This window comes from Otolemur garnettii, unplaced genomic scaffold (assembly GCF_000181295.1).
Source record: "Otolemur garnettii isolate 467f Iridium unplaced genomic scaffold, OtoGar3 scaffold00055, whole genome shotgun sequence".
NCBI classification, from domain to species: domain Eukaryota; kingdom Metazoa; phylum Chordata; class Mammalia; order Primates; family Galagidae; genus Otolemur; species Otolemur garnettii.
The window spans coordinates 3,833,083-3,843,114 of record NW_003852450.1 but is presented as its reverse complement, the minus strand read 5'-3'; the positions used below and the strand labels follow the sequence as shown (position 1 = coordinate 3,843,114).

The following is a 10,032-nucleotide window of genomic DNA, read 5'->3' as shown; positions in this document are numbered from 1 at the left end:
TCCCTGGAGATGGGTGGAATTCAGAAGAGAGAGAGGCAGGAGAGATTCCTGTGCCCTTCTGTGCCTGTGCAGTAAGTGGGGACTCTCCCTAGAGGTCAGCTCCCAACCTGGGGCTGGTGGAGTCATGTGCACTTATAGTTTTCTGGGATGGGCAGCCTTTGGAGATGGAAAGAGGTGACTTAGAGCCCCATGGCCTAACTGGCTCTAAGGAGCTGGCATCCTGGGAAGTAGCCCAAACTGTTTTGACAATATCATTCCTCATGTCAGAAGTAGAATGATGTGGTCCAGGGCAAAGGTGGTAGGCCAGGGACAGCTAGGAATCAGAGACACACAATGCTTCCACCGCATCGCTCAGACCCTGGTTGACACCCCCCACGGCCAGGAGGCAGTTCTTGATGACAATGCTGGAGCAGGCACAGCGAGGTGTGGGCATGGCAGGGAGGCTCTCCCATTTGTTCTTCCCTGGGTGGAAGGCTTCTGCCGTCTCCAGGACAGTGGGTTGGTTTCCTGAAAGTGCCAAGGGAATCAGATCTTACAAGGGCGTCCAACCACCAATCCATGCTCCACAGTTACCCTACTTTCTTCCCTCCCTTGGGAACTCATAAGAAGCAGCTAAGCAGCCACAGTGTCTTTGGCTACAGGGTCACTGCCTCTTCTGAGCTGGGCCAGAGGCTTTTGTCAAGCAGTCACTTTACTCTTTTTACCTTCTTCCTGTCTTTTCAGCTCCTTAAGAGTAAGCCTTCTTTCCTCACTCCCTGCTTTTACCAGGAGCAATACAGTCTTCCTCCTGCCTTTTACTAAAAAAGCTACCTGCATGGTCTAGTTTACATGGTCCTTTCTTGCATGAGTAAAGTGGAGTGTCTACACTAAGGGAGTGTCTACACTAATTGAGTGTCGGGCGCCTGGAAGCCCTGATGGTTAGACCTTTCTTCTAGATATTGTTGGACTTTTCTCCCTTAGAGTCCTTCCTTCAAAATACCAATACTCTCTGGAAGGAGTAATATATCAAATTCTAGATTTATTAGAAGAATTTATTTAATCAGATTGCTTTCCTATTCCATGATAGAACTGGGCCCAAAGAGGTGGGTGAGAGAAGGAGGACCAAACCTAATCCCCTCCATGATTTGTCTCAAGTCCTTCCCAAATAGGGCCTCAGGGATCTGTGCTCAGCACGCCTGTGCTACATACTTCTTGGTATGCCTCTTATTCTCTCTTGGACTCGGTTTGTCCTGTGTAGGAGGCTAGAAATGGTCACATCTGAGGCCCATTTATAGATAGGTCACGTTCAAGCTGGGAGAGAGCATTTTGAATGCTTTGGAATAAAGTGGGAGGAAGGTGATACGCAAGGAGCCAGTACCCTCTCCTGCATATGGGACCACTGAGTACCATAACCACAATACATTCCAGCCTGGAAGCTCCAGCCTTACCAAGTCCCCCGGCCACTATCACTCGTCCACCCAGACAACCGGCTACAAAGTCTGCTCGTCGTTTCTTGAGGAAGAATGAGCGTTCCATCTTCAGCCATCCCCCTAAGGACCATGGATAAATGGTAGGATACAGAGAATTAGATGCTGGCAGCCCCACTAAATACCGATTGAGTTATAAACAGCTCTCATCCTGGGCAGGGTCTCCCCTCCATTAATCCTTTCTCCTCAGGGAGTAAAGAGCTCCTCCTGCTGGTTGAAATTCTCTGTGGCCGCCACCCTCTCCCATGCTTGTAATATAAGGAATCATAATCCCCTACAACGAACCCTTATTATGCCTATGTTCTCACAGGCTCTAAGCTGGAGAGGAGGCTAATAGAGGCAGCGAGAGTAGGATTCAGAATCCTTCTGTTTGTCCATCAACAAAAAGCAGAAGAAAATCCCTCCCTGACCTGAACCTGGATGGTTATTGTAAGAAGACACAATAGGGAGAAATGGCTTTGCTAAAAATAACCAACCAAGCACAAAGGAGCCTTCTACAAATGAATGAATTTGATCCCAAGAGTAGCCTAGAGTGGAGAGGGGTGTTCAGACTTCTGAGAATATTGCTCTGCCAGTGAGCAGTGCTGGGAAGATGGTTGGGATGTAGGTAAGGTGGGAGGAACCAGCCAAAAGGAAGACAGGCAGCCAGAGCTTCCATGGGGGCATCGTGAGAGCAGGGCGGGGGGACTAGCAACTAGCTCACCCTGCTCCATGTCGAACACATCCATTGTCCGCAGGAACTTGGGCTGCCGGTAGAGCCGGCCCTGCCGTAGGCCTCCCAGGCTGTATAGGTGGTTGTCCAGGTTCACAAAGCTGGAGAAGGCCCGCTTACAGGGGATGTTGGGGAACTTGGTCCAGGAGCGAGTCTCGATGTCAAAGACCTCGAAGGCATTGACTGCATACTTGGACTGTCGTCCCCCTGGGGGCAGGAGGAGGGTGGAGGTTGGGAAGAAGAGGAGTCTCGGAGGATAGGAACTGGGTTTCCCCTCTGACTGCTACCCAATCATGCAGGAAGCTCCCTGTAGGTGGGGCAGTGTGATGTTCCCCCAGTGCTAAGGAGAAGCTTAGCACATGGCACCTGCTTCCTGTGGGAACCAACCCAAGGGAGGGAAGGAGGATAGATATGGAACAAGTAACCCATCCTTACCCAGCACATAGATCTTGGAGCCTCGGAGGAAGGAGGTGGCAGCATATCTTGGGGTGGGCATGGGTGCTAGTGACACCCACATGTCCTTGAGCATATCATAGTGTTGGAGGTGGTTGTGTGGATGGAGGTCCAGGCCCATCCCACCTGCCGCATATACTCGGTAATCTAAGAAGAAAGGCCACACACACATCCCTGGCTTAGCTCACAGGCAGCTACTAACACCCATCACCTATCATGGCCAGGCCAAGTTCCCAACTACTGCTCCACCTGAGTGAGCCATATCTATGTCATTCTGGTTGATGGCACTGTTCAAAGTGCTTGTCATGACTAAGTCTGGGTCTTTTTAAAGCCACAGCAGGACTGCATGCCTTAGCTTTCCTGGTGTCCAGCCATCGGTTAGACTGAAACACTTAATTCCTACACAGAGGCAGACTGTGTGAAGTCCATGCCTGGATAACCCTTTGCAAGTCTTGTCCCTTCCTTTGTTCTGTTCTCTGGAAGCCAGAGGGGAAGCCAAAGAAGAGGGGTAGTCTCATCCCTCCAGTACTGTTCCTCAGGCATTCCCAGACCAGAATTCTCTACACATAGCAGAGACCTTGGGAAATGAGGTCAGCCCTGCTGTCAGCCTGTGGGACGTTGGACAACTGCTGGTTCTATGTCTGCCACCTCCATGGTGGAAGGCTATTCTCATTCACAAATTGAGAGACCTATGGGATCCAAGAAGCACCTGTCTGAAATGGAATAGGGTTAGGGGTGAATGAGAGCGAGGCTTTGGAAAGAGAACTGGCCCCTTTAAGAAACCCTGCTCAGGAAGTGGGCTAGGGCACTCTGAGAAGTGAATCCCTTCCCATTTTCTACTGCTCTTGGCTATTGGTGGCCTTTCCAGAGACTTCTCTAGTACATTGCACCAAGGGCAAGGGATGCAGCTTCCCCGTGTCTCCTGAGCCTGGGCAGGGCCCTCTTTTACTTAGGGACCTGCCCCTGCCTGGGATTCTGTCTCCCAGCAGCCAGTCTTCATGGCTTCTGGCTCTAGAAGGCCTTTATTCTTTAAGGTTATTGTAGGGATGAATACTATCTCCTTCTACTTTCCAATACTGAAAAAAAAAAAAAAAAACCCAGTCTTAGCCTAAGGCTGGGAGGTGAGGCCTGATAATGAGGAATTCACAAACTCTACCCTTCTATTCCTGTGTTACCTGAAACACCTGCTCCTGGAAATCAATCCTCCTACCTATTCCATACTAGTATTTTTGTGCCCAATTCTTACTCATTCTTTCAGATTCATCTCAGTGTCCCTAAACTGCAAGACTGGGCTGAGAGTGCCGGCTCAGTGCCTCCTGAGTGATGGTAGCTCTATCATTCTACTTGCCACATGCTCCTCAATAGTCTTTGTCTGTTTTTCTATAATCTGTCTGACAGACCATAGGCTCTTGAGAATTTGATAATCTGTAGCCCCAGAATCTGTCACATAGGCATGTAAATCTTTATTAAACTAATTGTTAAATGCATTCAATGCCACAGTTAAGAGCATAAACCTGATCATCACTTACTAGCTCTGTAACCTTGGGCCAGTGATTCAACCTCTCTGGGCCTCACACTGCTTTTCTGCCAGTTTGTAAGGATCAAATAGATTAATAGCTACAAAGCACCCATAGTAAGGACTCAATAAATGTTAGTTCTTAATCTTCCAGCACCATTAATGGAGACCTGGGATGAAGAGGTACTCTCTTCTATGGACCTCTGGGCCTCTGTCCTTCTTACTGGGAGGTCAGGGAAGCCCTACTGGCCACCCTGGGTCTGGGAGGATTCTGCACTAGAGTTTCTCTCTGGTCAGGCTCAGGCTCCTGAAGGGAGCTAACTGATCTTCTGCTTCTTTACATTCTCCCTGGGGCCTGGCACTGTGCCAGGAACGAGCAGGCGCTCAAGAAATACTGACTGGTTTCTGATCTATAGTAGACCTGACAGGCAGCTAGAATGGTTTAGCAGAAGAGGGCAGAAAGGTGAGGGGGGGGGGCTACACTCCACTGTAAACCTGTGCTGCCCAGCCAAGTGTGCCTGAACTTGGGGTCTCCTAACACCCATCCAGGCATTTCCCATTAACCCTTTGTGGTTTAGCAAAAGAGCTTCTGGAGCCTCCTCTGTTCTCTGGGCTGTACTAGGCCCAAAAAGAATGAGATGAGGAGCTTTGAGAAAGTGAAATGAAAAATGCAAATCCACATAGTCAGTACACGTATGTCCTGAGATCTTAATGAACCTGAGAGAGACATTGCAGAAGTACAACCCTCAGAAACATTCTGGTTTTCCCCCAGCACTTCCCAGTCTGGGAGGCAGAGGAGGAGGTTGAAAGTGGATCCTAGAATCAGGTTCCAAAGCCCTCGCAGTGGGGCCTGGTGATGGTACAAGGATAAAATGAACATACTCAGGACCCCAAGTAGATGTTGAGGTGGTGGCACCAGCAAAAGAGGTTTCGGGGGCTGAGGTGTGGCAGTGGGCAGTGTGGTGGTTTAGGTGAACACAGGGGTCTGCAGAGACATTGCACTAAACTTCACAGCCCATACTTCTGGCCCCCATTCTTTCTGCCCACCCTCAGCCCTGGTCCCACTTGCCTTTGGCCGTGACAGAAATGCCCATGGCGGGCTCACGCAGCACGCTCCTTTTCTTCCACTTGCCCTCGTCGATGTTGTACATCTCCACGACCTTCAGGGGCAGCTGATTGGTGCCTACACCCCCGACCACCATGATCCGCTTCCCCAGGGCAGTGACGGCCACTCCAGCTCGGGCTGTGGGCAGTGGGGGCAGGGCGGTCCATTGGTCAGCCTCGGGTGAGTAGACCTCGAAGCAGTCCATGGGGACGCCGTTGTCGTCACATCCCCCGATGGCATAGACCTGTCCCCCGGTCTCCAGCAGGGAGCAGTAGACCCGGCGGCTGGGCAGTGGTGCCAGGCGCTTCCACTGGAAGTCCTTGACGTTAGGCACCTCCATAGCAGCCCCGGGGACCCCGCCCGCCGCACTCTCGCACAGCTCCCGGGCGACTGGGGCTGGCGAGCCCGGGGGTCCGCCAGCTACTCGGTGCCGGCTCCCGCGTCTCCTCTCACCGCCTCCATCTCGTTCCCTAGCGCAGGCTCCCGCCCGACGCCGGCTAGCGCTTCACCGTCCCTCAAGTCTCAGCGGTCCGGCGGCGTCCACGCCTGACCCTGCAAGGGGAACCAGGCGAATCAAGGGCAGCCGGGGCCACGCGCCTCGCGGATGGCGGGCGCACCCGCGGGCTCCGCAGCCCCTCGCCAACTTTAAAGGGAAGACTGCGCGTTGGAGGGCGCCACCCAGCGGCGGCACCACACCCCGCGCCGCATCCCGCCCCGCGCCCCGCACGGCTTTGTCCCCTATCCCCGCCCGCCCACGGTTCGGAAAACGCCGGCGCGGTAGGGGATAGGGGCTTTCAGGGTTCCAGGCGCCCAGCTGCCTCTCGAGGAAAGGAAGGAGTTAACATCTTTCGGTGTCTACGGCTGCCCGCCCCCCGCCCCTCCCCGCAAGCTGGACGCCCACGCCCCCGCGCCACTTACACTGGGAGGCCAGAGGAGCGCGGTGGCGAGGCGCAGGCGACGCATTACCGGGGAGCCCGGAGCCCCAGCCTGGCGGCGCGGGGAGCAGGGGAGAGGGCGCTCTGTCCTTCCCCAGTCCGCACACCGCTGTCACACATGCAGATGAGGAGAATAAGTGAGCAGCAGGAAGGGAAAGCAGAGTCGCCGCCGGAGAGGTGGCTGGGGAGTCTACTCCCTACACTCCCCCACCCGTACCGCTACACCTGTGCAGGAATCCGTGTGCGCCCCGCAGCAGAGCGGACTGTGACCTCTTTACATAAGCCCGGGCAGCCGGGACTCCGGCGGCGGCAGGAGCAGCTCACCTTGCCTACAGGGTTAAGGAGAGCACAGCACCAAGCTAAATACCCAGATGACGGGACCAGACTCCCTTCCAGTGTGGGGGCGGGCTTTTGTGTTTGTTTTGGATGAGCAGGCGGAGAGACCAATTACCCAGTTTATGAACAGTACACAGACCCAGTTCGTGACGGGCTGGCTCAATAGCTTTGCTTTGGGGGAGGTATTATCATATGGTTAAACCTCATGGAAACAAATTACGTGGGTTTGACACACGCAGACCTGACACAGGTACATCCAAATATAATGTATACATCGACCTACACATGTGCATAAACGTACACATCACCCTTCTTCTCTCTCCCTCCAACTGAAATAGGCACAGGCACGGAGAAACTGACAGATGCACAGATAAGTGGACAAACCACCGCAGACCTCAACACAGATCAACGCATAGGTGGTCTCACGCACCATGATCGCCCATCTTCACAAACGTCAGGAAGGGGAAACCTGATGACCAAATCTTGGTCCTTGGTACCATTGCACAGGGTTTGACACATAATGTTTTCAAGGTACTCTCAGCCTTTCAGGGCTGTAGTCCCCAGTAAGGAAGGTGCCCATGACACCAGAGGACCATCTGGTCTGGTGGACTGCAGGACCTATCCGGTCCTTCTCCTACCTGGTTCCGTCCAATATAGCCAAGTCTTGACATAGCCAGGCTTGGGAAGCTGACAGACCTGGGGTGGAATCCTGGCTCTGAAAATTATTTAACTACTCTGAAACCCAGTTTCTTATACGTATATTTTAGCTTGACTTTTTATTTTAAGATAAATTGTGAATTCATATGCAGTTCTAAGAAAAAAATATCTTTTTCTCAGTTTCCCTCAATGGTACCAAACTTATAAAACTATAGTACAATATATATCAAACCAGGGTATTGAAATAGATCAGTCAAATACAAAACATTTCTATCACTACAAGGGTTCCCTCATGTTGCCCTTTTATGCCCACACCTATTTCCCTCCTGCTGCTTCCTTCCCAGCCCTGGCAACCACTAATCTGTTCTCCATTCCCATAATATCATCATTTCAAGAATGTTATAGAAATAGAACCGTACAGTATGTAATCTTTTGGCATTGGCTTTTCTCCCCTCCAGGATAATTCCCTGGAGATTTATCCAAGTTGTTGCGTGTATCAATAGATCATCCCTTTTTATTTCTGAGTAGCATTCCATGGCATGAATGCATCCTTGTAAGTTTTGGTGAAGATTAATTGACATAATATTTGAAAAGTGTTCAGCACACCTTCTGGCACATGGCAAGGGCCTAATCGATCTCTATTAATACCATGACTACTACCAACAAAACCAAGAAAAGGGAAAACTGGGAACAAACACAAACATTTTGTCCTTCACTTAGAAATGACTTCCTCTGAGAAACAGAAGGCACAATTCACAGTAGGCTCATATTAGTATCTTGAGTTCTTGGCTTAAAAATCCCACTGCTTTTTAGTTCAAAATTATCTGTACTCACAAAGTAAGTCCCCCTAGAACCTTCACAGAGGAAGGGTGTGTTTGTTTTCTCTGTTCAATAAGAATTCATCAATTTCAAAAGAATATGGTCTGAATTAATGACATCTCACAGGAAATAGCAAACGCTTCCCTTTCTTGCTAGGGGTCTCTATGTGCCCAGAGGAATAGGGAACAAATCTTTACCTCTACTTGAATTGTCTTCACAAAATCAGAACCCACGATCAGGAAGACTGAAAGCCATAGATCTTCCTTAAAGCGGCTTGTAGGAGTCTGTTTCAGCCTCTTTTGCCCACTGAGCTATCTGCCAAAGCAGTGAGGCAAGACTCCTTGTGCCCCCACCCGCCCCAGTTAGAGCAGCTTAATAAGCAGATACACAGAGTTCTGCATGACATACTTTATGTTTGTGTTACTCACTGAAACAAACAAGCCCTTGCTTATTCATTTTCAGAATCTTAAAACAACCCTGGGAGAGGTTGCCAGGGCAGTTATCAGTATCCCTTTTTTATAGATGAGGAATCTGAGACTTAGTGAAATGAAGTGACTTACTCATGACCATGTAAGCCATTCAGGCTGGGTATAGATTATGAATTCCAAATCCAAGGCTCTTTTCACTTCATCATAATTAAATCACAAATGAATGGTGCATTATTAAGGAAACCAAGCCATTCCACTTGCAACTGGCTTCTGGCTTTTTGTCCAACTTCAGTGAAGAAAGAAGCTAGACCTATAGCTTCTTTCCAAGGGGATTCCAGCTACTGCCCATGTTGTTTATGCCAGGCAGCACTGCTAGGGAAGCACTGGAATACAGTGTCAGAGTAGGCTCTGTTCTACCCTGATGCTTTATCCTGCAGGCACCACACTTCACACAGACCATGAGATCTAGGGACATGGACCCTTGGAAAAGTACTAAGAACAGGATGTCTTCCAGGCTGTGGCCTAATTGCTTGTTCTGGAACTCCTGGCTTTTCTCCATCTCCCCCACCCTTTCCCTCATGGCTTTTCCTCCCAGCCAGGTGACATCCTTTAGTCCTTATATTGAATGCACACTGAGGAAGCTTGTAACCTAGCAACGGCTTCTTAAGATTCCCTGAGTCACCTACTGGTTTCCATGACTGGGCTGAGTGCACCAGTCATGGGGCCTTAAGGAGTGCTAAGCAGAAGGGGACAACCCAGTGATTCTTTAGATCCCTCACCATCCTATTCTAGTGTGTGTCTATTTTCATGGTCAGGAAGTTCTTCCTCATGTCAAACCTAAATCCTTCTTGCTTTAAGATCTTGCATAGCATTGGAGCTGGGTTTCTCTTCTTTCTTAAAAAGTATATGACTTTTTACCTTGGTTGCATGGTTGGGAAGGTAGGGAGAGAAAGGTCATAAAGGCCTCTAAAGACTAGGCCTTTGGTACTGTGGAATCTTTATTATTATGATATTGATACATCGATCAAACTTGGGGATGCTCAGCCCCAGAAAAACTTAGTAAGTTTTTTTTGTAGGAAATGGGTTGCCTGGGCTGGACTTGAACTCCTGGACTCCAGTGATCCTTCTGCCTCAACCTCCCAAGTAGCAGGAACTACTGGGATACATTACCACACTCAAGCTAAGTACATTTTTTCCCCCTGAAAGTCACTTCTTCAGTTTGTTGAGGCCCAATTTGCATCCCGTAAGTGGAGCTTTATTCATTCTCTATTAAGTGTCTGTTAAGTAGTCAGCATGATCTTGCCTTCACTGAACTTTGTGGTAGTTAGGGGAGAGCTGGAGGTAGTGAGGACAGTTTCCCCCCAGGAAATTAGGCAGTCTTAGTGTAGCAAGCCAAGGATGGAATAACTGTGGATGGAGTTCCAAGAGCACACTGGAATGCCTAGTTGGAGGATGGGGGAAAGAGGAGTCATTTAACTAGTAGTTGTTGCAGTAGCCCCTTCTCCTGTCCCAGAAATACACTTTGCCCTCCTGTCGGGGGCATCACCTCCTTGGGTACCATGCTGGCCAGAATCACCTTCTTTTTTTTTTTTGTAGAGACAGAGT

General features: G+C 50.0%; 1 protein-coding gene across 1 annotated transcript; it reads right to left on the bottom strand.

Moving 5' to 3' along the window:
* Positions 1-156: 156 nt before the first annotated feature.
* Positions 157-5,592, bottom strand: KLHDC8A (kelch domain containing 8A). The gene is made up of 5 exons (XM_023514591.1): positions 5,217-5,592; positions 2,614-2,778; positions 2,170-2,385; positions 1,428-1,529; positions 157-507 (listed from the first exon to the last, which is right to left on the bottom strand). Exons 1-5 carry the CDS (start codon positions 5,590-5,592, stop codon positions 314-316), a joined length of 1,053 nt encoding a protein of 350 aa, XP_023370359.1. The 3' UTR covers positions 157-313.
* Positions 5,593-10,032: the final 4,440 nt, after the last annotated feature.

What these genes read in the sequence shown, in the direction of transcription:
- KLHDC8A (XM_023514591.1), bottom strand. Translation starts at nt 5,592, where the DNA reads ATGGAGGTGCCTAACGTCAAGGACTTCCAGTGGAAGCGCCTGGCACCA. An exon ending in TGTGTTCGACATGGAGCAGG is followed by an intron (nt 1,530 to 2,169) that starts GTGAGCTAGTTG and finishes CATGGTCCTTAG; the next exon opens with GGGGATGGCTGAAGATGGAA. An exon ending in GATAGTGGCCGGGGGACTTG is followed by an intron (nt 508 to 1,427) that starts GTAAGGCTGGAG and finishes TGGCACTTTCAG; the next exon opens with GAAACCAACCCACTGTCCTG.